Here is a 25,246-nt window from a genome sequence, read left to right as displayed (position 1 = left end):
CAGGCCCGGGAACAGAGTGCCAAGAGTCCAAGTTTCTGCCATCGGCATCTGACCGCGGCGACTATCTTTTCCAGTCGTGGTGGCGAGGTATTATTATTCGAACGAACCCTCTTCTGTCCTCTCCAGCTCAACTCGAGCAATACTTCAAGCCTCTCTCCGAGAGAAACCCACCCGGTCAGGCCGCCCCGGCTCACGACCACCACGTCCATCGCCGTGAGTGCTACTTACGTGGGTGCAGAAGCCCGCCATGCCCACTGCCCAGCGCCATGCGAACGACGCGGCGGCCCGGCTCCCAACTCACCATCCATGAGATCGACACGCGAGCTTGCCGGCCGTGGTACCTCTCAGGCCTTCAGGCAACGCCCGGGCGATCTGTGCTTGTCATTGCAGCCTGTCTGCACGACACTGCGGCACGCGTCCACCAGCCCTGCCGCGCCGTCCGAATTCGTGTCCCGAGCTTCGGTGGCAGGGACTCCTGGATCCAGCTGACGCATCAACCTTCGGACTTCCTGTCCGGACGGGAAAGTCGCTCGAGTCCTTCGGCATCGCCGCGCTCGCACACGGACGACAGGTGCGGATGATGATGATGATGATCACGGAAGATGTGCCGCTCGTCTCCGAACTTTGAGCTTGAGCTCGGAGAACTGGTTTGAAAGCACCGCTCTCCGCACGAGTCGGTGATTCAAGGATGAAGCGCAGCCTGCTCGAGGCGCCAGGAACGAAGAGCGGGCCGCAGCGTATTCTCGCTGACGGGCGCGGCCGGGCTATGACAGAGGCAGCGTTGGCGACACAGAACTGCGCAGCACCACAACGCCGTTGCCTTCAAGACCGACTATCCTCAGCCAACACGCTGCACCCGAACTCCGGAGGCCCACGCCGCATGGCAGCGATCTTGTATCTATTGCGGCACACGCGCTCATGATCTGGCGCCAGGGGACTCCGAGGGAGACGGTGAGCAGACCACTTAGATGATACATCCCCACGGCGTGGACCTGGGCGCAAAAATCCAGACCTTGCTTCGACCGCGCGATACGATATTTGCGCAAGTCGAACGTGACGTTATATTATGTCCAAAACGCTCACAACCAACCCGCGGTTCAACGCTGCTCGTGCGGTCAGCAATATTGATCAAGGCGTTGTCTCGCAACAAGCCGATGCCCAATTTATAATCAGTGCTCACGGCGAGAAGCCCAATCAGTTTGGGCGTCGTTGTCAATATATCGCATTGACCAATGTAGAAGTTCGCGCAGGTTCGGGGAAGGGAAAACGAAGCTTGATTAGCGCTGTATGCGCGCGCGCTGTAAATAGTACATGACAAGAACAAAGACCTAAGAGTATCGTAAGGCGTGATAGACTGAACTAAGAGATAAGGAACTACAAAGGTATCATCCGAACGCATAGCGTAATCTAATCTAATCGTAGCCGGCGCTTCCGCGCGTATCTTCAACACTCCCCCTCAACTCGGCGTCTGAGAGGATCCCGAGTTGCCGCCGCAGCATGTGGAAGCGGTCGCGTGGAAGCGGCTTCGTGAACATGTCCGCGACATTGTCCTCCGTAGGTACGTGCTTCAGTTTGATAGTACCGGCTTCTACGCATTCGCGAATAAAGTGATGCCGGATGTCGATATGCTTGGTACGCGCGTGATGCACGTTGTTCTTGGAGAGCGCGATGGCTGAGAGATTGTCCGCATTGAGGTCCGTCGCGTCCTCCTGCTTCAGATACAGCGCCGCGAGAAGTGCGCGCATCCAGATCGTGTGTCGCGCGCAGTACGACACCGCCATGTACTCCGCCTCTGTCGACGATAGCGCTACTACCGCTTGCTTCTTCGAGCTCCACGCGACAAGTCCACCGGCGATCAGAAACGCGTATCCGGAGATTGATCGCCGGTCCACCGGATTAGCGCCCCAGTCCGCGTCGGTGTACCCTTCGAGGCGCAAGTGCTGGTACGCCACTTTCGTTACCAGCTCCCCCTGCGCGTGGTAAGTGATACCGTAGTCGAGTGTCCCCTTGATGTAGCGGAAGACGTGCTTGAGGGCCGTCCAATGCACTGGGCCGGGGCGCGAGCAGAATTGGGACAGCGCCTGTACGGCGTACGCGAGATCCGGTCGCGTGCCGAGTGCCGCGTACATCAAGGTACCGATCGCTGATTGGTACTCATGGACTTGTGCGGGGGTCACCTCCTCATCCTCGCTCGTCTTCAGGAGCTTGACGTTCGGGTCCATCGGCGTCTTCACCGGTGTACACTCTGACATGTGGTGTGCTTCAAGCGCGCGACGTAGGTAGTTCGTCTGTCGCAGCGTGAGGTCGTCAGGTGATCCGATAGGGCGCGAGATTTCAAGTCCAAGGAGTAGACGCGGCTCGCCTAGATCCGTGATCTCGTAGTGACGCTCGAGACCTTCTTTGATCGCGTCCATCTCCGCCTCGTTCGGAGCCACAGCCACCATGTCGTCCACGTGCAGTCCGATGCCGTGCTCGCCGCCGGGCCGGACATAGACGCACTGATCCGGTTCAGTGCGAATAAACTTCATGTCCTGTACGAGTGCCCCGTCGATGTGTATGTTCCAGACATTGGCGGCTTGCTTGAGTCCGTAGAGGAGCTTCTTCAAGCTGAGCACGTTCGTGGTCCCGTCCTCAAAGTCCGGGGGCTGGCACATGTAGATCTCCTCCTGGAGGTCGGCATTGAGGTAAGCGCCGACGACGTCGAATTGCCGAATGATGAGTCGCTTGTGCACTGCGATCGCGATCAAGGCCCGAAGTGCATCCATTCGCACGACTGGCGCGTATGTGTCGAAGAAGTCCAGCCCGAAGATTTGGCTGTACCCGAGCGCGACCAGCCGTGCCTTGAATCGAAGGATGATGCCCTCCGCGTTGACCTTCAGGCGATAGACCCAGCGGCATCCTATTGTCCTCCGCCCTTCCGGTAGCTGCACCATCTCGAAGACCCCAAGTCTGATGAGTTGGGCGAGCTCGCTCTCCATCGCGCGCCTCCATTCTGGCCACTCCGGTTGTGCGCGCGCCTCCTTCAAGTTGCGCGGCTCGATGACGTTCCCCGCTCCCCCTTCAACGCCGAAGAGTGAGAGTAAGCACGTGATGAGTGCTTCGTCGGTGATGGGGACGCGTTCGCCGTTGTGCGCAAGTGCCTTGTAGTCTAGGCGTGGCTTGCCTGCCAATCGCGACGCGCGACGCGGGACCTCCGGTACGGGCGCGGGCGCGAGCGTGGGCGCGAGCGCAGGTGCGGGCGCAGGCGCGGTCGCGGGCGCAGGCGCAGGCGCGGGCGCGAGTTCAGGCGCGGGCGCGATCGCGAGTTCGGGTGCGGGTGTCCGGTCCGCGTCTCCTCGGGGTTCTCCCCCTTCTTCTTCGTCCTGACGCTCGCCAGACTCCACATCCTCCCCCTCGAGCGGCTGGGCGAAGTACTCCATGTACTCCCATACGTCCTCGTCCTCGTCCGCGGGCGGAGTGGGCTTCCGTACGCGAAAGACCAAGTTGCGTGACTTTCCGATCCGCCGCGCGTGCCTGTCCCAGTATAGCCAGGCTTTGCTCCCCGGAGCCATCCCGACGAAGCGCATCGGTTCCGATTTCGGATCAAGCTTTGATCGCTTCGTTGCTGACGTGAGCACCCAGCACTCGGCACCCCAGGCGTGGAGTTCGGAGACGTCGGGCTTCCGCTTGTGCCACACTTGGTAGGGTGTTTTGTCCTTGAGTGCGCGAGTCGGGAGGATGTTCTTCAGGAAGATGGCATGTGCGAAGGCTTGTGGCCATAGGAACTTGGGTAGATCGGCAGCGATGCGCATGGCGCGCGACCGCTCCAAGGTGGTCCGGAAGACGCGCTCGGCAATCCCGTTCTGGCCAGAAGACTCGGGTGCGGTAGTCTCGATCGTGATGCCGTGTTCCTTGAGGTAAGCGCCGAACTCTCCCCCGAGGAACTCCTTCGCGTTGTCGAAGCGGACGCGTTTGATGGTGACGCCGTGGAGAGTTTGCAGGCGCATGCGGTATTCGTGGAAATGTGATTTGATTTCAGACTTCTCCTTCCCGAAAGCCGCTTCCGACATACGCGAGTGCACGTCGGTGAACACCCATGCGTAGCGCTCGTGTCCTATCCCCTCCGTCCGGGCCGGTCCCCACGTGTCCAGCACGATCAACTCCCCGATCACTCCCACCTCCGTCTCCGACGCCGCCGGATATGGTGCCACCGTCTGCTTCCCCTGTACGCACGCTTCGCACTGCTCCTGCGCGGGCGTCCCCTTGTCCACCACCAGTCCGTCCACCAGTTCCTTCCGCATCATCGTGTCCACGACCTTCAAGCCCGGGTGCCCTAGTATGGCGTGCCATTCGTCGTAAGTTCGTTTGCGGATAGGTCTGGAAACAGCGCCCGGGTACGATACCTCCGGAATCTCCGGCGCTCCGTCCATTTCGTAAAGGTAGCCGCCCCCGCGGCGTCCAGAGGCGTAAGCGCGCCCCTTCCGGTTGAGGAATTTGATCTCCCCGCCGGCTAGTTGAACCGTGTGTCCGGCCGCTTCGACGCGACCGATCGAGATGAGATTGTGCGGAATGCCGGGTGCGTGGATGACGTCAAGCAGGTCGACGGTGGTAGTCTTCCCGTCGTGCTTGTAAGTGAAACGTATGGTTCCGCGACCGAGGATGGGGGTGGTTCCGGCGCCTTGGAGGTACTTGCCAGTGACGGGTGAGTAGGTGGTGAAGAGGCGCCGTTCGCGCGCGACGTGCGATGTGGTGCCGGTGTCCGCGATCCATGCGCCGGCGCTCATAGCGGTAAGCGCGACCTCGTTGATCGTGGCGCCCGTCTCGATGAGAGCGTAGGCGTATCCTTCATCGTCCGAACTCTCCTCCGCCTTCCCTTTCTTCTCCTTCGCCGTCAACGCCTTCTCATCCTTTCCCGTCTCCCTTTCTTTCCCTTTGCCACCGCCCCACGGACGATGGTTCGGGCAATCCCTCTGCACCCCGACCTTCCCACACTTCCAGCAGTGCGGCGGCCCGCCGCTCCGCTTCCCGCCGGTCCCACCTTGCTTCGCCAGGAACGCGGCCTCGGTTGCGTGAGTGCGCGCTCCGTGATCGCGTATTGATCCGATGATGGTGTCCGGGTCTTGGAGCGCGCTCTCTTGAATCGAGCTCGTGAAGCCGCGCCAAGACTCCGGGAGTGCGCAGAGAAGCAGAAGTGAGAACTCATCGTTTGAGATCGTCCGGTTCATGTCCGCTAACTCCGACCGCCACACACCCATCCTCTGCACCCACTCGTCCACGTCCTCCCCATCAGAGTATTGTGAGTTCATCATCTTCCTCTTGATCTCGATGATGCGTCCCACGCCGCGTACTTGATAGTTCTTCTCCAATTTCATCCAGGCGTCGTGGCTCGTATCCGCGTCCGATACAAGCGCCGCGGCCGCCGTCCCGAGCTTGAGTTGCATACCGACAAGCGCCGCGAGGTCTTTGTCTTCCCAGGCTTCGACGTCGGCTCTGTTGCTCCTGTCGTCGGCTAGCTTCGGGCGCGTCTCGTGACCGAGGACGATGTCCGAGATCTTCGCGAGTTTGAGAAGCCCTGAGAATTGCCGACGCCACCGGGGATAGTCGCTCGATCCCGAGAGTGGCTCAATCTTCGCCCGGAGCAACGAGTTGATCTTGTCGGTGTTGGAAGTCATAGTGAGTGGAGATGTCAAGCTAAGGTGTGTACAAGAGGCTGAGTGGATACTGCTTTAGAACGAAGCAGGGCTCATAACCTGTAGAAGTTCGCGCAGGTTCGGGGAAGGGAAAACGAAGCTTGATTAGCGCTGTATGCGCGCGCGCTGTAAATAGTACATGACAAGAACAAAGACCTAAGAGTATCGTAAGCGTGATAGACTGAACTAAGAGATAAGGAACTACAAAGATCATCCGAGCGCATAGCGTAATCTAATCTAATCGTAGCCGGCGCTTCCGCGCGTATCTTCAACACTCTGAGTATGGAGCCGGAGCTGGCGTGTGGAAGATACTTAGGTACTCCATCTGGTCGTGGGTGATCCACGTCGGGAGGGGAGGCTGCGTAGAAATGAAGTTGTGGCAGATGTTCCCGAACGCCGTGGCATTGATTTTCCCATTGTAAGGTTTATTTGCAACTGGGGTGCTGAACCTCAGCTCACCAACGCTGCGCAGAATAAAAAAGTCAGCGAAACACATCCGGTGGAGGAGCAACACATACTTACGGAGCTTGGGCGTACGGGATGCCAAGGTACGAGTCAGTGTAGCCATCGGATGTGCCCTCAACCGAGGCGCGGTCCAGATGGACCGTTGGAGCTATCGTCTCTGAACGTGGAACGGGTTCCCATCCACCAGGAGGGGGAAGGTCTGGTTTGAAGCCAGGCGAGAACGGCGGAGATGCAGCCGCGAGGAGAGAGCCCAGGGTGAACGCGGCGAGGACGGCGAAGCGCATCTTGCAGGCTGTCGACGGTGTGCTGGAGAGACACCCTTCGCCGTTTGGATCTTATATTGCAAGAGACTGATGCCTAGTGAGAAGGCGTTCATCCATTTCTAGTTTCGATCGTGCCTACCGCCCCACGGATGCTGTCCATGTCGCTCGACTGCTTCTTGAACAGGCGACGCATCCGTTGAGAAGCCCGACGACCTCAAAAATGCCATTATAATTTCCCGTTCCGTTCCTGTAAGGCTATAACGGCGGCGAAGATGCTTGGATGCATATAGCTGCCATCGCCCGTCCGAAGGACGCGCATCCCGCACCATGCCCCCATTTCCGCCCCGGCTTAGAGGACGAATAATGTGGGGCCACGTATCTTGAGCGTGGACAATCGTTCCATCACCACGCCCTTCCGTCAGCTGGGGCTCTTGTGGTGGCATACGACCTTGAATCGAGGCAGACAGCGCGAGATAGTGACCGTCTTACCTCGGTTCAAGGTCACCCAGGAAGGAGCCGAGATGATGGACGATCGTCTGCAATACGGTATATTCGCAAGCGAAGTATGTCGTCCCTCCACCATCTATCTGGAAACACCGCCGGCCGTCGACGGCGCTCGAAAGATTCGGAGAGGAAAGATACCGTGAGGCCTGCCTCAGAACGCCAGTGCCTGTGCGGTTCAGAGGGGCCCTGTCGTTTCGACTTTGCAAATCTAAGGACGGGACGAGTCGGGAAATAGGGCGCGTACGATGGGACCCGTTCACAGGGACGAAAGAGCAAGCTCACCATTCCCAGCCGGAGTCCGTCCACATGTACCCGCATGCTGCATGAGTCGATGTATGGCACGATGCGTCGTCGTCCTGCGCCCTGACGTAACTGAGACACTAAGAGAAACTTTTGGGGGTTGCGTACCTCCTGTTCCTCTTAGTGTCACCAATACTGCGATGATGGTGCAGCGAAGAGAAGAAGCAAGAAATTGCGATACATGTCAAGGGGCGAAGAGAGTAACAAAGGAGAGTATGAAACGTACGATAAGTGATAGTCACATGTCGCGTTCGCTACGGCTGAGTACGGTCCACGTCGAGAACCGAGATGCTGGGCTGTTTATGGATTCGCGGGTCCCCAGCATCCTGCCTAGCCTCGATCGAAGGCCACGCCCGCTCCTTCGCAGCATAGAACAGAGGTTCTCGCAAGTTTCTCAGATCACGTTTTGCTTCGCGATATCTTTCGCAAATTCGTTGTCCCAGCTTGGGGGGTAGGTAGAGGGGAAGATGCATGAGGGGAGGAAGTAGAAGAGAACATGAGGGACGCGTCGCAGGCTTTCTCGTTCAAGCGCCTGTGCAGATTCAGCGGGCCGGCTTGGCCGGATGACGTCAACAAGAGGAACGACGCTGGTCGGCTTCCATGGCCGGTTCTGGGCCCCAGCTACGTGACCACATCGCGAGTCTTCCACCCCTTCGCCATCTACCGCCTGCGCCCGTGCCGATCACGTTCCCCGACAGCGAACCGGCCGGTGGAACCCATCGTCGGCTCTACGTGCGTCAAGGGGAAAAAGTGGCCGTTCGAAGAGTTCGAGGAATGGTGTTGGGAGCGGATCGCGACGCCGGAGCTGCGCAGGATGTGGTTCCATACCGACTTGAGGGTGGAGGCTGCTTGCTCACTACCATATAGTAGGCCGCCAGCCCCGCTGGATGGGCTATCTCAAGAGCGAATATGATGTGCGAGTCAGGTGGTATTCTTAGCCCTGTCTACATTTGTTACATCCAGTCGAGGAGCATGGCCGCTCTCGGTGCCATGCGCGATACCGTCAGCCTGGTCGTCGTCGGAAGCCGGTCATGGGACACTGCACCACGCACCAGACACAACCCAATGACTCGGATTCTGGGCGGTCGACTTGTTGGCGATCCGCTCATACGCTTTGCATGTTCCTCCTCAGCGTGTCGACAACGACGCCGCGCGGGGGACGATGAGGTACCCGTCGCCTGCGCTACGCATAGTGGGAGGGCGAGTGAGACGGGGCGCCCCCGGCGGTGTGAGCCAGCGCGGAGTAGGTTGGTCTGTGAAAGCGACAGTGAAGCGAGGAGGGCAGGCTTGGCGAGGAGTGGCAAGGACTTCTTCGTCTTCGCAGTAGGTAGATTGGACGAGGGTCCGAGTGCACACCACGGCACCGCTGGAGGTTGCTTTCCGCAGGGATGGGCCACAATGGATGTCGACGATGGAGACATACCCAGACTTGCCGACATCGTGTCAAGACCTCGCTTGTTGTGCGAATGGAGCGCGGAGTCCTGGCTCAAGGAAGTATGGGACAGTCGAGTTGATGTGATACAAATACATCACCGAGAACGACGAGCGTACTAGTAGCGAACTAGTATGGTACTTAGTCAAAGCATCTTCACGGCGGAGGTACGAGAGAGAAACATAACAGTGCACAAGACTCAGCAAGACATATCGTCCATCCATCAATCCCCCGTCCATCCATAGCACCGTGTGTACAACCAGGGTCATGACGTCACTTTCCTGAACCTTCCTGGGCGCGTGCCGGGATTTTATTCACCCCACGAGCGGCGCACGCTCCTCGTCGAGCGAGATCCCGCGGCCACCGTTGCGGATCTTGAGCCCGACGCCGATCGCGGCCTTGACGACCCACACGAGCGAGAGCACGGCGAACGCGAGCGCGCTCCAGTGGATGAACGCCGGGCGGTGCTGGTGCGCGAAGATGGCCCAGAGCGACCAGGAGATGGCGATGCTCGCGGGGAGGTCGCCCTCAGATGAGGAGAACGCGTAGGTAGCGGCGGTCGCCTCGAGGAAGAACCTGAAGGCTCTCAATGTTAGTAGGCTGAGCCATGGGGCATAGGGGCAGACGTACAGAGCAAGGAAGACGAAGACGTCGGTCCAAACGCCGGCGGGCTGGACGGCAGCGTTGAGCCCGGCAGCCTCGAAGAGGGTGAGGACGACGAGGACGGTGGTCCAGCCGTGGTAGAGCGAGAAGGGGAGGTGGATGAAGAGCTCGTCCGCGGTGCTCTGTGGCTCGTGGAACTTCTTGACTATGTAGTAGATGTGCTGAGGGTGCGGATCAACACAGGTCCGATGAACTGCAATCGCGCTAAAGGGGGTCCGGTGACTTACGGTGACACACGAGCTGACAAAGAGCGCGAAGATGAACGCTAAGGAAAAACGCCATTTAGGTTAAGACTCTGGCGAAGACTGCGCGCTGCGGCGGGGCCGAGGGCTCGACGTACCAACAATGTAATAGTGCCGAGCCCAGACGTTAACGTAGATGGCGTTGAGGACAGCGAGGAGCGCGAAACGCCAGCTAATGCCATCAATGATGACCTGCTTTCCGCCCTCGAAGAACTGGTAGATGACTGTGCCGAGGAGCAGGAGGTGGATGAGGGACCTGAGGGGGTCTGAGAGGGGGTACGGCGCAGGTATGGAGGGAACGGACGTACCAGATGAGGAACGCCCATGGCGCAGGGGTCATATACGTCTCCTTTCCGGTGTAGTAGATGTCGGCAGGGCCAGCGACGGTGTAGATGTTGGAGCCCAGGAAGAGGAAATAAACGATAACGTTTACGATCTGTGAGCAGAACAAAGATGTCAACGTTTCGTTGTCGTTGCCACTCACCACCAACGCGTCGAACACACCTTGAGCGGGAGCCCATCTGTCCAGGAACTGTGGGAGGGCATGGCGGGGGGAGCGTCGTTGGGGGGGGGGAAGCAGAAAGGGCAGGAGGGGGTTGGGTGCGGCGAGGCTTTAAGTACGGAGTCCGGACGCACCGAGGTCCGACGACGCCATGGCGCAGCCTTCCTGACGTCACCCCCACCGTGACCGCGTCTTGCGGAGCCCACGTGTGCGCAGAGGCTCTGTCACAGCGTGTCCTGGTGTCACGGAGCACGACGCGAGCGCCGGGCGCGGTATCTCGAGCCGTCGAGCACGCGCGTGCCGTCTACTCCTCCGACGGCGGACTGGGGCTGCGAACCGCGAGCCCGACTTCGCTCTCGCCGTCATGTCGACCTACGCGCCCCGACACTCGCCCTCGTCCTTCTCCACCCCCGCCTCCACCACGCTCTTCCGCCGGCTCACCTGGGAGGGCACCGTCCCGCTCGAGATCCGCGTCGACTCCAAGGAGCTCCCCGCCAACTCGGACCGCGGCCTCGAGTGCTACTACATCCAGGCGCCCCGCGTCAGCTACCTCCCGCTGCTCGTCCCGGAGATCAAGCGCTTCCTCATGGACGTCGTCTTCGACGAGGCCGCCGCGCGCACGATGAAGGAGGAGGACTGGTGGTTCGAGAGCGAGGAGGGCGCGACGCTCAAGTGGTCCGTGCTCCCCTTTCCGCCGCTCCTGTGTCCGCAGGGCTGATCCGTGCTCGGCGAGCGCAGGCACTGGCCCATCGGCCTGATCTACGACAACCACACGATCTCGCAGACCGTGCGCTCGTCCGCACACCCGCACGTCTTCACGCCGCTCCGGATGGTGCTCCACCTCGCGTCGCCGCCGACGGAGAAGCTGCTGCTCGCCCCGAGCCCCGATGCGTGCAAGCAGGCGTTCATGGGGCAGCTGAAGGAGGCCGACTTCATCCGCTGGGGGAACACGAAGCGTATGACGGGGCTCCGGAAGGCGGAGCAGGACGGGCTCTGGGAGGGCATCAAAGAACGTGAGTCGCGCTTCCGCTGCCCCCGCCCCCGGTTTCGCGCGCATCTCAACGCCCGGCCTCTCTGCCAGACAACTTCGACGAGTACTGGCGCGTCGCGTCGAAGATCACGCCCACCACGGCCCCGACGCGCTCCCACTCCCCTCCACCACCGCAGTCATCGACCTCCCTCCACGTCCGGCCTCCCTCCGCAGACCCTGGGTCAAATGGCGCTCCCGACCGGGACGGCGCATCCAACGTGCGCAACATCCCCGTGCGGATATACCTGCCCGATGGTCCCGTGCTGCAAGACCTTGTGCCCCCTATGCTCGAGAATGGTGTGTAGTCCCTTCTTGCGTCTTACCCTCTTCTCCCATTGGCTTGCGTTCGGTAGTTGACCGGTCTTGCGTTCGCAGGCCGTATGCATACCCTCGCCGTGTTCCTCAGCACCCGGTTACCCCTCATCTTCTCGGAAGCCGGTTCGCTACAACCTAATCTTGGATACCCGCTCGTTCAGGGTGTGCCTGCCCCGCCAGATACGGAGATGGCGTGGCTGGGCGCGTGCATGGCGGGGGCTGATGGATGGGTGAACGTATGTATAGGGATGTTGCGGGAAGGCATGCGGTATCCGTAGGGTGAGGCGCGGTTGTTTCGTTGTGTATACTGACTCGCACGGGGCACACGTGTTACATCGAACGATTGTGCAGCCAAGCCCGTCAGCGTCCGTCCTCTTCAACTTGTGCCACTTCCGCCCGCTCATCCCCGCGCGCGGGTATCGGTTTCCGGGGTGTGCTGCGCTCGTTCTAGGGATATCGCAGTATTTGACGGCAGAAGCCTCACGTCATGGGCATCGCCTCTGGTGAGCCAACATTCGCGCTATCCGGGTTTTTTTTCCAGAGGCCAGGCCTCTTGGCACTCCTGCGCTGACGACTTGACATACTTACTCTCTGCCATCTCTGCGCTCAGTGCTCTGCCACTACGCGGGCTCGCTGCCCAGAGGCCCGATGTACCGAGGCCACAAGGGCGGCATCCGGAGAACTGGGGCGCGACGTGCGACAACAGATGCGGCTCTCAGCGTTCTGACGCGCGACAGGGCATGCGGAGAGATGGGACACGGCGGGGGCGATCTGTATGTGGGAGCGATGGACGAGATCGCAGCCAGTCTCCGCCAGATGGAAGTGATGTCGATGAGAACTCTCCCCGGCGGAGCTGAGGATAAGAGCGATTGTTGGCGGAGCGGCGGAGGCTTTCTATATAAGCCCACAACTATGGTGGTTACTCGGCGTGTCGAGTTTACATGTACACGCTGGGCTCATGATCGTTGTCCTGGAGCCCGAGGAGGGTCGAGCATCCGTCGACATTGACGGTTCGGGGCGACCGACTGATCCGGATCGGCACTTCCCGGCCCGCCTGTGCCGGGGCTTGGATGCTCCCCTCGCGAAAAGTGGACGGTCTTTCTCCGATACGTGCATGAGACCCGACCTCGTCCTCATATCAGACGGGACCACCGCGCTTCCTGGCCCTGGTCCAAGCCGGAGTCTGAGCAGTGGATTCGATGGACCTTCTTCTCACCATCTTCACGAGCCAACATTCCTTGATGTCCCTCGCAAACTCTTCCCTCGCCCTTGCCCACCCTCCTTCCCCCCGCCCGCCATCCCGGTTCCCGCACTCTCGCGCTCTCACCCCCGCCCAGGTCCGCTCGCACAGCTGCCATGCATATAAATGACGCCCCCTCCTCCCCGCGCGCAGGTCCCCCCAGGCCTCGCCAGCCCCCAGACGACGCTGTCCCGTTCTCTCCCGCCAGCCCAAGCCTAGGCACCCCTGGGCAGCCTTTCCATGCCCGAGCCAAGCCTCACTAGTCACTCAAGACAGAAGGCACCCCTTCCGCCAGACCCGAGGTATGTACGTCTCACCCGCACATCACAGTTCTCTCTGCGTCCTTCTGTTCCGCCTCTCCACGCCTGTCCTTAGCACGTCTTTCGCCTTGCTTTTTCCTCATGGGCGTTCTCCCGTCCCATACCGGCGGGCGATCAAGCGACCCACTATCCTTGATTCTGGTGACCCCGCCCTCCGCCACTAAAGGCGCTAGTCCGACCACTGATGCTCGCGCTCAAACCGCGGCATCTGCTGCGGACATGGCTTGCAGGTCTTGCCTCCTCCCGCCACGAGCCTGCCGTTCGCCCGCGCTCTTTTCTGCTTTTCTTGTTCTCTTTCGCGCTTGCGCGGCGCGTTCTCTACTTCTCCTTCTCGCCCTCTTCTTCCGGCGACTGCTTTTGACGACCTAGACTAATCACTGCATACTCTGCCCGGCGACAGGTCGTCCTAATCCCCTCACGTTCCTTTTTGACCATCTTCTGGCGCCATGGTTGACGACATCCCCGCCGCGTCTCTTGATGCCTTGCACGATCTCTCGGTGGTTCGCTACATGAGCGGTGAGTGTCCTCTATCTACTTCCTGCGTACCCTACCCCCTCCGCCATCCTCCGCCACGGAAATGTGGCAAATTAGATGCTAAATGCACGCGCTCTCAGCCGCGGGCCTCGTCGTCCTTCTCTACGACCATCTCCTCACCTTCCCCGACGAGGTCGAGCTCATCTGGCCCGCACCCGCGACATACGCCAAGTACATGTTCCTCCTCAATCGGTACGGCGTACTAGGCACTCTCCTTGCCACCGCCTATGGTACGCCCTTGCTTCTTGCGTGCGCATCCCATCTCCTGAAGTGCATATATACGTGTAGCGATGTGCGGTTTCGTCCACACGACGTTCACCGACCAGGTAGGCGCCATCTCCGAGCGCGATGATCGTTTCACTACCGTTGACTGACGCGCGACGTGGTGCCCTCAATTCGCAGGGGTGAGTGCCGTTCCTTCGCGTGCTACCCCGCAAACGACTGTAACTGACCCGACATCGCGCGCGCCGCAGATGCAAGGAGTTCATCTTCACATGCTCGATGGTATCCATCATCTCCATCGGTATCGCGAACCTGCTCATCCTCCAGCGCGTCGTCATTCTCTGGGAGCACCGTCCGGTACGTCTCGGCCTGGGCTGGTGCGGACGCGTCGTATTCACGCGCGTGTGCTCTGCAGATCGTGCTCAAAATTATGACCGCGGGCTTCTTCCTGAGCTTCACCGCGCAAGTGGTCTGCATGATCGTCACGCTCCTTGATCTTCTCCGTACGCTTCTCCGATCGCGCCGGAGTGAGGACCAATTACTCACGTTTCGCATGTTCAGCGGTCATCTCGTGGTCGGACGTCGCGGGGATGTGTATCGCGACGCGCTCGTCGCATATATTTGTGGTCGTTTGGGCCGCGCCGGTGCGCACCTCTTGATGTCCTGCGGCGCCTGGGTTGGTCGGCTGACACAGCGCCTTTGACGCAGCTCGTCTTCGAGGCGTTCGTGCTGGGCTCGACTGCGCTGAACGCGCTCGACCGCCCAACGACAACAGACAGGCCTATCATCAAGGCCCTGCACTCCGACGGTCTCAGTTTCTTCCTCGTACGTCCCCCATCCCTCGAGAGAGTCTCTGACTGACCCGCATGTGGTGATCTCAGGCCATCACATCGCTCCGCGTCACGAACCTCGTACTCGCCTCCCTTTCCCGCCCGTCCTTCACCTTCCTCGGCGTATTGTACGTGTCCCCCCACGCTCGCGCTCAATCCACCCACTCACCGCGCCTCCCGCACGCACAGCTTCATCTGGGCCGCGACGACCACCGTGCTCGCCCGCCTCCTCCTCCGCCTCCGCCGCACCGAAGTCTCTCCACCCCCCTACCTCGCGCCCTCGTCCGACCCCGACGCCCTCGACTCGGACCCGGACGCCGCCGCCTCGCCCGACTCCCCGACGTGGTCCTGGGACCCACGCCGGCGCTCGCGCGCGCTCTCGCCCTTCGGCCTCGCCCCGCTCCTCCGCCCGCTCTCGTCCGGCTCGTCGCACTCCTCTTCCGCGCCCTCGCCCTCGTCTCCGCTCGACGCCGGTGCGAAGCACCAGCGCGCGCAGTCGGACGGCGCGTGGCGCCTGGAGTGGGCGCCGCCCCAGCTCGCGCTCGCGCCGGTGGTGGAGGAGGGCCCGGAGGCGCCCGCGCCCGCGTACGTGTACCACTATCGGAGGCGGCAGCACGACCCGAGTGAGTCCTCCTTCGCCACCCCGTGCGCCGCGAGCACCGCGCTGATGGTGCGCCCGGCTCTCTGCAGCGGTGCGCCCTTGGGACGTGTGAGGGTGGCGCGGGTGAGAGCGGCCCTCGTGCGTGTATGCATTTATCTGTACGGACCGCGGGATCGACGATATACGGCCGACTTGTTGGGGGAGGTTTGGGGTGGGTGCCGCCTCGCGCGCCCCCGGTGTATTTTTCCGCGCTGGTATCAGGGTTCGAAACGCGGTCCTCGCTCGTTCTCTTGGGCTTGTGGACGGACGACTGAGTACGCGCCTACGATGCCGGACGTGGACCTCGACTGGACGGTGCCACCAGGCGTGGAACGATGGGTGGGCGGGCCCCTCCGGTCGGGGCACGGCCCTGAGCTGGATCGTGAGGTACATACAATGGAGGAGGCGAGGACAGTCGCGACGGTGTCGGGGGGATTTCTGAGGAGGTCGATTCTTCGGGACACATGTTTCCTTGCGATCCAGGAAACAGTCACGCGCAAGGTGACCCGTCGAGATTCGGCAAGTTATGCTTACCTGTGGAACGGCCAGTCGTTTTCGCGAGTGCAATATCATGAAACCACGGAGGCGCTGCCCTCTGTCGGTGCGCGAGTACTGGTTGAGGCACATCCACAATGCATACGAGTACGCTTGTTGCCAGGAGGGCGATATGTGATATTCTGGTTGGCGATGCCAGTGACGGAATTTTCTGACGAGAATGCTGCCAATCCCGGGGAGAGCTAGCGAGATCTGCTCTATCGAGCGCCCGTATTTCACGGTGGGCGTCTGGGAGAGTCGAGAAGCGTGTGGGAAAGCATCCCGCCCTCAGAGTACCCACGACCATTCCAATGTCCCTCCCCTTTCGCCTCCCCTTTCCTCTTCGCCCAGTGCTCACTTCAGTCTCTTACGCATAGCACCATGTTGGTATGGATTCAGCACACAACAATACGCCAAGTCGTCAACCATTCTGCACCGTCCTCGTGTCATCTCCTTCGTCCTTGGGGCTCGCGGAAGCTGGCTGGCCTCGTGGGATGGTCTGGGGAAGGGCGTATGCATGAGTTGAAGGCCGGAACGTACGATGCACGCGTGACTCACAAGTCGCAAGCCGAGCCTCGCTTCGATGAAGCTTTTTGCATGGGGTGTGTATTAGTGGTCTGGGGGAGGAGATCAGTCGCGGAATGGTCGCTTCAGTACGCAAAAAGCTCACCAATGCTGCTCGTCCACGACGTTCCTCACAAGCTCCACCCGGACACACGGCGACACACGACGGTGGACCAGAGGGCTGCGACAACGTGTCAGGACATGGGAACTCACCTCGATGCGTACGCAACTTACCCTTTTCTCGTTCCGCGTTTGCGCCACTCCTCCACAAGTTACGACCCAGACGACACATCCCTCCCCCTCCGCACCTCCGTACTGCTGCCCCCTGCATCCTGCACGACCCACCCCTCGCCCAAACTCCCCGCTCAGAGGTCGAGGAAGCCCTGGTCGCTCTCCCCGCCAGACGCGTCCCCTCGACCACCTCATCAACGCCGTCGCTCTCCACGGCTGACCAGCCCTGCGTTGCCCCACGCGCCCCCGGGAACGCCCCGCCCTCCCCGCCCTCCCTCGATACGATTGTCGCGTCCGTCGACACCCCCTGCACGCACAACACCGCGCTCCAGACGGCCGTCGGAGACACCGTTCCAGGCGGCCGCGGCGGTGTGTCGTGCGGCGCTTGGGCAGCCCCTCGACGCCGCTCCGCCCAGTGCGTGATCATGCTCGGCGGATAGGTGACGACGGGTGTGATGCGTTGGCGTTGCTGGTGTGCTATGCGCGCACTACATGAGCGGGATGTACACGGCTCATCGACCGGGTACAAAGCGTACGACGACGGTGCGTCCCACTCTCTGCACCCCAGACGCGCGCGGTAATGTCGCACACCGAGTTCACGGTCGTCCCGTGGACGTTGGCGTTCTGAGCAAAGTTGAAGCACACGGCGTCGAGCGCAGACCAGCGGCTTTGCGTCGGTCCGCGTCTCGACGCGGCTTGTGGGAGTTTGACACATACGCCGCGCAGTTGACGGGTCGCCGTCGTGCACACGGCGGCGTTGTTGGAACACGGAGGGAGAACCTCTTGATATATTGCTCGTATCGTAGGAGATCCTCTTTGGGTCGACCACCGAGCACGAAACCGTGCTCGACGGAGCGACTCCGAGGGGCGTCCCGAGTGCTGCACGGCGCGTCGCCGCGGTCGTCGGGGACGAGGTCTCCGGCGGCCGTCTGGCGCGCGGCGTCGTGCGCGCAGGGGGCGCCGACGGGCGGGGCACTCGTAGCGAGCGGGGGCGGGGACGACGGAGCGTCCCCGGGAGCGCGCAGCGCAGCGCAAGCTGGCCGGCCGCGGACGGCGACGGCGCTGGTGGGGTCTCGAGGGGACCGCGCCTGGCGGCGACAGCGACCAGGGGTCCCTCGGCGTCAGAGCGCGGAGGCTCGACGAGGGGATCGCGCAAGATGCAGCGGAGGAGCAGCACGGAGTGCTTTGGATACGGGCCTTGCTCGAAGGCGAGGACCACACGATGTGTGGCAGGGAAAAGAGCGGGCGGAAACGAGATTGGGTTCTTATAGCCGTGATTTGTCGGAGGCTGAATTCTGACGTTGTCATCACGCCATCGCTTGGTGTCACATCCTCACGCATTCCTGTGACGGTACCAGCGGGCCGATAGGGATTGTCTCTTTCTCTTCGACCACGACTACGGACAGCATCTACTTCCCCTAGAATCCACACTCCGCGATACTAGGGACACACGCTCCCATTGAGGATGACCAGGCCAACAGGTACGAAGGCAATGTCGACTAAGCCATGATATCCGGGAGTTCGCTGAGTTCGGGAAACCCTCGCGGCGTAGTGAACTGTGAGATGAGTCTTGCAGATTGGGAAGGGGTTGAGAGTGCGAATACGAAACGGTGCGCGTCGAGCTCACCCTGTTCGTGTGCTCTGGCCTCACCATATTCACGTGCGCCTCGTTGCCAGATATCGGCACCCCGTCGGGACGGTGTTGCCGCACAGGACAGGACGTCCTTCCGTTCGGCGCGCCGCTGCACTCGTGCCAGCACGGCCGCGCGCGCTCCCAGACCGGAACGGTGGAAGCGACGAGAGGGCCCCGAATCGCCCATCTCCTGTCGTTGCTAAACAGGTGTCAGATGTCAGAATCGAGCTCATGCGCCCGACAAGTTGACGACGGCTGAGTACGGGGCCTTGAGGCTTGAGCACTCGGCTGGCAAGCGGCCTTGTCGGGATGGTTGAGGCCTGGTCCAGGGAGATGTTCGTTGGGACCTGAGCGCCAGGATGTGTCAGACCGAAAGCGGGGATCATGAGGGGACGGTACGCACCTTGGCTGCGAACGCGGCTTTGACGATCGTGTACTGTTGGAAGGTGGTCTGGTTCGGAGCGTGAAGTCGCTGAAAACGAAATCATGAGCATTTCTGAGAAGATGGAGTCGCGAAAGAGCACGTACACTCTGTCGCCCTTGGACAGGGTGGTGACACCGGAGCCGACGGCCTCGACGACACCCGCTCCGTCCGTACTGAGGGGGAGGGGGAGGACGCCCATCATATGGATGAGCTCGGGGCCAGTGATCTTCCAATCGGCAGGGTTGAGTGCGGCGGCCTCGACGCGGACAAGGACCTCGCTGTCACCCGGGGTGGGCACCTGCCTTTCGGCGATGGCGTACTTGCCCTGGGGAGGGGCCTCGGTGAAGTGGAAAGTCTTCTGGGTGGTGCGTGTAGACATGGTCAGGTGGGGGTGTGGTGTCGGAAGGAAAGGGCAGAGGATGGCGCATTTATACGCCGTCGGCCCCCGCCAACCAGGCGCGATGTGGACTCTGAGCGCTGAGCCCCGCCATTGGGAGGGATTCGAGAGGCAAAGACGACGCGTGTGCGGTCTGGAACGTGCGAATCAGCGTCGTCGGCGGTGGTGGTTCGGAGATGGGGCGTTGTGCGAGCGGATCGGCGAACAGCACCAGTGTTGTCGCCCGTGGGAGCGCGCTGTGATTGGCCAGGAGAAAGCCCGACGCTGGGGTCGGACACCCGGCGCCTCGACGACTCGGACTCGGATTGATCCACCCAAGCTACTACGTTGAACCGCTGACTAGTGGTTACTACTGCCATGATCCGCACGATTCTACGCTCTCTGCAAGCCACTCAACAATCCCCGTTCAGAACCACGACCTTCCTTCTCTCCAACACACACAGAAACGATTGCGTAGTAGGTCAAGTGAATGCAAGTCCGAAAAGAGCGTAGGATTGGTTCTCGCTACCGACGACGCGAGATAGCAAGACGACGTCTAGTCCATCCAAATCATCGGAGGTGCGATCTACACCAGCATCGCCTCAAAGGCTTGACCCCCCGACGCCGCGGTGCGCAGCAGCAGCTTTCCAGGGTGGCACCAGTTGAGCATGTACAGCGCAATCGCCACCAGAGATGCGTCGAAGATCACTGCGTGCCCGCACGCTCGTCAGCGCCCGAGACGTGCAACCCAGACGGGACCCACTAGGACGACGCACCGAAGGTGACCTGGTTGTGCGCGAGCGCGCCCGAGAAGCCCTCGATGAACTCGGCCATACGGTAGACGGACCGCACGTAGACGAGCGCGGTGGAGACGAGGATGCCGCCGATGAGCCGCTTGACGTTGCTGTCGAGGATGTGCTGCGCGGCCTTCTCCTGCGCGGTCGCCCTCCGGAACGGCCGGTCGTTGGTGTACCGGTACGCGTACTCGCCCATGAGCGCGCAGAAGACGGACATGGCGAGGATCTGGAAGATCAGACCTCCGAGGGTGATGTTGCTTCCCTGGAAAACGAGCGTTGGTAGTTCGCTCCACAAGGACGCGCGATACGGGGGGTACGGCAGGAAAGACCAACTTACAAGTCTGATCCTATCTAGGTCTTCGGTATTCGAGGCGCAGATTCCACCTCCAAGTCCTTGCACGACGAGCGAGAGGATATCCTGCCGTTCAAAGAACCATGAGGACTTGTGTGCAGATTCAACGAGAGTGAGGGCCACTAACGCATGAAAGGAATATCCTCGAGTATAACTTGGGGCTCAGCCGACTGTACTGCACACCGAGGCCACCGACGATCTTGCCGAATCCCATGAAGAGAGCGGCGACGAAAGGCGTGGGGGCCAGGACAAGAAGAAGGGTCCTGAAGGCGAGAAGGCTTAATTCTCCGCGCGTGAAGAACACGGTACAAGACTCACTGGACGATGGAGGGACCCTTCAGTGTGGGGTTGGATGCAGATTGAAGTCGTGCCGCCCAGCCCACGGTCTCGCCGAAGGCGGCAACGACGATAGATGGAAGCAACCACCAGGCGCGATAGCGCACCGACTGGAACAAATGCACGACTGATGGCCCAGTCAGTTCACCCGCGCTGAGCTAGAACATACGACAAAACTCACGCGCGGTCAGGGCAAATAAACCGGTATAGCACATCAGGCAAAAACACCTTGTCTCCAGAGTGCAACGGAGTCTCGAGAGTAGCCAGAGCAGCCTGAGACAAGTACCCTTTTATGGAGCATCTCGGAGCTCGGCGGGCGGCTCGCGCGTGCTCTGGAGTCTTGGCGCCAGCTCACCGAGTGCTCTGGAGTAGCTCCGAGCACCCTCTCCAGAGTACTCTGGAGCAGTCGCGAGTACGTTTGCACCAGTGCAAATCCTGGGGTCTGGTCATCCATATTGCACATTCATTGGACAGGCATAAAATATATTGATTTGACGGGCAAAACAGCATGTACTACTGGTCGCCTACAACACTCCCGAGGTGACGAAACACCCTCCTACCCAGCTCCATTGCACCCAGCGATCTCCGCACCCCCAGCCCACGACACCTCTCCCTGGCCCTGACAGCTACGACCCGCACGACGTTCAAGCGTAGCACGGCTCCATGCACCGCATCGCCCGCACCCTCCGCCCGCACCCAAACAGAACCCCGCTCACCGGCAACGCGTTCTTCGCGCCCCAAGCTCCATCTCCACGTCGCGCCTGAGCACCCGATGGCCGTGGACCCGCACCTGCAGGCCATCTGTGACTGCTTCGGGCCCGGCGGTGCGCACGCGTTGTTGCGCGTGTAGTCGCGCTCCCCGGGCTTGTGCTCATGTTGGGTATGGCCTCCAACGCCGTATGGATATGACCATGACGATGAGAGACTGGGCGCACATCTTCACTCTTGCGGGCCTAACCAGGCGTAACGCGCAACGGTAGCTCACGGGAGGAGCGAGCAAGGCTACGAGTTCTCATCTATTAAAGACTGTCAGCGGGGGAGAGGGAGACGAGTGGGAGGAGACGTACCTTACGAGCGCCGTGATGTTGTCGTATGCGGACGCAAGCAGACACAGACTGGGACGGAGGGGATCGCGGGGCTTGCCCATGAATATACAGGCGCAATACAAGTAACAAGAGCAAACAAGTAGAAATTGTACTGACGTACGAAAAGAACGCAGCTGCGTATCATCGTCGAACAGGGAGGATGGTGTCGGGCGAGTGTGTAGTGCCACCCGCATGGACTTGGGCTGGGGCTTCAAGCAAATTGCGCGTCAGACGACAATGCGGGCTGGGAACACGGCAGCAGAGCATCAGAAGGGGGAAAAACTCACCGTGTCGGCCACCGCAGCGCCAAAGCATGCACGTCGTGCCATGCATTTGTGTCGTCCCCCGAGTGGCGTGCGAGACGCTTTCAGTCTCCGTGATCGAATAGTGTGTGCGGAGCGCTATGGAAGTGGTGAAAATCGGGGTGAAGACAAAGCTCGAGAGTCGAAAGGAAATGGATTTAAAGACAGCGAAGGGGGTGAATAGAAATGGCGGAGAGGTCGTGAATGAGAAGGTCGTGGGAGAGGCTGCCGAGAAAAGCGTGGCCGAGGGCGATAGCGACTGGGAAGTCAAGACAGCAGGGGCGCCGAGAGGAGTAGCGAAGTGGGGGAAAACAAGAAAAGACGCGTGCGCTGGCAACGCCGACGGCACACACGCGGCCTGCGCTTGCCGTGGGAATCACCTTCCGTACACAGACCTCGTTGCCTGGCACCTCGCTGTCTACTTCGCCACGCTCAACGTGTCCGTCTCGCCGCGCCTGTCTCACATCGCTCTTTGACCTTGTACCGCCACCATCACTTCCAGCGCCTATCACCACTTCCGTGCCCTCCTCCTCATTGCGTACGATGTCGCCCTCCTCCAAGGGCAAGAAGAAATTCCTTGATGCCATATCGCGTCAAGAATCTACCACTCCGTCGGCCTCGTCCCCCGCGGCTCCGCGTCGTCCTACAGCTCCCTCGCGGGGGCCATGGGCGACAACCCTTTCCTCGGTCCTGGCGCTGCCGGGCCCTCTCTCCCCGACGGCTCCCCCTCCCACTTCCAGGCCACAGGCAACTTTGACCCTGAGGACGAGAAGCGTCTCCTCGACGCCACTGCCGCCTTCTTTGAGGACATCGTCCGACGCCCCAATTCGTTCGACTCCCTCGCCACCATCGCCCGTTCGCTCGGCGTCGACCAATTAGAGGCCGAGCACTACTACAACCTCAACTGTGACTACTTCGAAGTCACATGCAACCTCGCCGAGAAGGCGGGCCCGTTTCTCCGGGCCTACCACAGCAGCACCCCGCCCCCGCTCGTCCTGCAGTGCATGTCCCGGCTTTCCTCGGCAAAGTCGGTCAGCCGGGACACCGCCATTTGCCGAAGGTACCGTTCACCCGGGCTCGGCCGGACTCACCCGGTTACCTCGGCAGAGTCTTCCGGCCGGACTCACCCGGTTTTCCCAGGGGAGTCGTTCGGCCGGACTCCCCTGGTTTTCCCAGAGGAGCCGCCCGGCCGGACCCGGTCGAAGTGAGTACAGTGTAGCATGCATAAAACATGTTGTGTGGTGTATGTAAGGCTTCATATGATCAATTAGGCCTCAAGGTTGGATAGTTATGGAGTATACACCACACAGGTAGTGCTGTGGTGTGTTATAGCACAGAACTTGGTCACCCAGGTCTGGCTGAACCTACCCAAGCATGCAGCAGCCACCTTCAAAACCTCTGATACTTGGAGGTGGGTGTCCAAGGACAGACATACCAGGGAGCACCAGGGTCCAATGCAAGCAGCAGACCACCAGGCAGTGGTGCAGGCCCGACACTGCACCAGGTGGCAATGGACGGATGGCCGGCGATAAACAGATGGCCGGTATTAGATGGATGGCCGGCACTGGGCAGTAGATGGATGACCGCCGGCAAACAGACGGCCGGTGATGCAGCTTGAAGCGGACCGACTGTCGGCAGTGGAAGCCTCGGACTGACCGCAGCGGAGCGCCGGCTGATGGCGGCCGCGCATAGCGCCGGCGCATCAGCGGCTGTGCACTGCCGCCCGCGCTCCGAGTGATCTGAAGTGGCCGCCCCCCCGACATGTTTGTATTCGTTCTCCGCCGTTATTGGTCTTAATGACATGCAAAAGAGCGCGTTATGTGCGTATTAACAGCGCGAATCAAAAGTGCCCTGGAACGTTACGTTCTGTGCAGGCGCCGGCCCGTGACGTTATATGTAAAAATGGGGATGAGATGGAGTATGCTGACATTAACTTACATCGGATATATGTATGCATACCCAGATATTCTTCGCATCATCTGTGACTAACGAAAGAAGCAAGAAGCGTGAATAAATAGCAGAAACTCGCGAAGATATACTGTTTTGACCAAAAGTGTGGTTCACATGTAGGTGGGCTTCCATATGTTGGGATGGAGGATAGATATTGCATATCTGTAAGCTTTAACATTGATTGTAGTGTACACAGACCAGGAATCTATGTTTGTGCGCAGACAGATTAAGAATTGATGGTACAGTGCGATATGTCATTGAAAAATGACATATCGCACTGTACCATCAATTCTTAATCTGTCTGCGCACAAACATAGATTCCTGGTCTGTGTACACTACAATCAATGTTAAAGCTTACAGATATGCAATATCTATCCTCCATCCCAACATATGGAAGCCCACCTACATGTGAACCACACTTTTGGTCAAAACAGTATATCTTCGCGAGTTTCTGCTATTTATTCACGCTTCTTGCTTCTTTCGTTAGTCACAGATGATGCGAAGAATATCTGGGTATGCATACATATATCCGATGTAAGTTAATGTCAGCATACTCCATCTCATCCCCATTTTTACATATAACGTCACGGGCCGGCGCCTGCACAGAACGTAACGTTCCAGGGCACTTTTGATTCGCGCTGTTAATACGCACATAACGCGCTCTTTTGCATGTCATTAAGACCAATAACGGCGGAGAACGAATACAAACATGTCGGGGGGGCGGCCACTTCAGATCACTCGGAGCGCGGGCGGCAGTGCACAGCCGCTGATGCGCCGGCGCTATGCGCGGCCGCCATCAGCCGGCGCTCCGCTGCGGTCAGTCCGAGGCTTCCACTGCCGACAGTCGGTCCGCTTCAAGCTGCATCACCGGCCGTCTGTTTGCCGACGGTCATCTATCACTACCGGCCATCTGTGTACTGCCACCCAGTGTGTCGGTCCCACACCACAGCCCGGTGGTCCACTACTTGCATTGGACCCTGCTCACTGTGCCAGACCTTATGTCAGATAGTAAGGTCACAAAGGTGGCTGCTGTGTCCTTGGGTAGGCTCAGCTGGCACCTAGTGACTGGGTTCTGTGCTGTAACACACCCTAGCCCTACCTGTGCAGTGTGCGGTATATACCCCATTAGCTGCCCTTCATAATGCCAAGCTACCTAATTGAAGCTTTACATACACCCTACAACATATTTACACATACTATACACCATACTTACTTCAACCGGATCCGGCCGAACGGCTCCCCCAGGAAAACCAGGTGAGTCCGGCCGGACGACTCTGCCGAGGTAACCGGGTGAGTCCGGCCGAGCCCGGGTGAACGGTACCTTCGGCAAATGGCGGTGTCCCGGCTGACCGACTTGATCGGGGTAACTCCGGGACCTTAAGTGTGTCCTGCGCCCCCCGACGCCATGGACACCGCCCCCGACACCCCTCGACTGGCCAACCTCGTGCTGGCCTCACCTTCGCCCTCCTCCTCGGGTGCCACCCCCACGCC

General features: G+C 60.3%; 7 protein-coding genes across 7 annotated transcripts; 3 read left to right on the top strand and 4 right to left on the bottom strand.

The window, feature by feature from the left end:
* Positions 1 to 5,901: 5,901 nt before the first annotated feature.
* On the bottom strand, positions 5,902 to 6,418 carry BXZ73DRAFT_106854 (uncharacterized protein; the record flags this gene model as incomplete). The annotated part of the gene is made up of 3 exons (XM_048016745.1): positions 5,902 to 5,935; positions 5,990 to 6,133; positions 6,192 to 6,418. 3 exons carry the CDS (start codon positions 6,416 to 6,418, stop codon positions 5,902 to 5,904), a joined length of 405 nt encoding a protein of 134 aa, XP_047872288.1.
* A 2,529-nt stretch (positions 6,419 to 8,947) lies between these two features.
* On the bottom strand, positions 8,948 to 10,084 carry BXZ73DRAFT_55419 (uncharacterized protein; the record flags this gene model as incomplete). The annotated part of the gene is made up of 6 exons (XM_048021344.1): positions 8,948 to 9,209; positions 9,264 to 9,457; positions 9,524 to 9,561; positions 9,637 to 9,794; positions 9,847 to 9,974; positions 10,043 to 10,084. The coding sequence occupies 6 exons, from the start codon at positions 10,082 to 10,084 to the stop codon at positions 8,948 to 8,950; spliced, it is 822 nt and encodes a 273-aa protein (XP_047872287.1).
* Positions 10,085 to 10,404: 320 nt separating this feature from the next.
* BXZ73DRAFT_55375 (autophagy protein Apg5-domain-containing protein) lies at positions 10,405 to 11,663 on the top strand (the record flags this gene model as incomplete). Its single annotated transcript, XM_048021332.1, has 4 exons — positions 10,405 to 10,715; positions 10,779 to 11,053; positions 11,122 to 11,367; positions 11,446 to 11,663. 4 exons carry the CDS (start codon positions 10,405 to 10,407, stop codon positions 11,661 to 11,663), a joined length of 1,050 nt encoding a protein of 349 aa, XP_047872286.1.
* A 1,728-nt stretch (positions 11,664 to 13,391) lies between these two features.
* On the top strand, positions 13,392 to 15,244 carry BXZ73DRAFT_106851 (uncharacterized protein; the record flags this gene model as incomplete). The annotated part of the gene is made up of 10 exons (XM_048016744.1): positions 13,392 to 13,461; positions 13,560 to 13,709; positions 13,768 to 13,805; positions 13,960 to 14,058; positions 14,117 to 14,204; positions 14,263 to 14,345; positions 14,410 to 14,526; positions 14,583 to 14,659; positions 14,721 to 15,154; positions 15,222 to 15,244. The coding sequence occupies 10 exons, from the start codon at positions 13,392 to 13,394 to the stop codon at positions 15,242 to 15,244; spliced, it is 1,179 nt and encodes a 392-aa protein (XP_047872285.1).
* A 3,404-nt stretch (positions 15,245 to 18,648) lies between these two features.
* BXZ73DRAFT_2221 (chaperonin 10-like protein) lies at positions 18,649 to 18,876 on the bottom strand (the record flags this gene model as incomplete). Its single annotated transcript, XM_048017640.1, has 1 exon — positions 18,649 to 18,876. A coding segment is annotated over one exon (228 nt), but the record flags the coding sequence as incomplete, so codon positions are not given.
* A 643-nt stretch (positions 18,877 to 19,519) lies between these two features.
* On the bottom strand, positions 19,520 to 20,633 carry BXZ73DRAFT_92916 (RTA1 like protein; the record flags this gene model as incomplete). The annotated part of the gene is made up of 6 exons (XM_048026527.1): positions 19,520 to 19,641; positions 19,710 to 19,992; positions 20,068 to 20,148; positions 20,210 to 20,345; positions 20,401 to 20,545; positions 20,600 to 20,633. The coding sequence occupies 6 exons, from the start codon at positions 20,631 to 20,633 to the stop codon at positions 19,520 to 19,522; spliced, it is 801 nt and encodes a 266-aa protein (XP_047872283.1).
* A 1,273-nt stretch (positions 20,634 to 21,906) lies between these two features.
* BXZ73DRAFT_81851 (uncharacterized protein) lies at positions 21,907 to 23,337 on the top strand (the record flags this gene model as incomplete). The annotated part of the gene is made up of 4 exons (XM_048023590.1): positions 21,907 to 22,244; positions 22,404 to 22,865; positions 22,946 to 23,009; positions 23,158 to 23,337. The coding sequence occupies 4 exons, from the start codon at positions 21,907 to 21,909 to the stop codon at positions 23,335 to 23,337; spliced, it is 1,044 nt and encodes a 347-aa protein (XP_047872282.1).
* Positions 23,338 to 25,246: the final 1,909 nt, after the last annotated feature.

Source organism: Epithele typhae, assembly GCF_022376455.1.
Source record: "Epithele typhae strain CBS 203.58 chromosome Unknown BXZ73scaffold_93, whole genome shotgun sequence".
Taxonomy (NCBI): Eukaryota; Fungi; Basidiomycota; class Agaricomycetes; order Polyporales; family Epitheliaceae; genus Epithele; species Epithele typhae.
The sequence above is the reverse complement of the archived record's forward strand: the minus strand, read 5'-3'. Positions and strand labels throughout refer to the sequence as shown.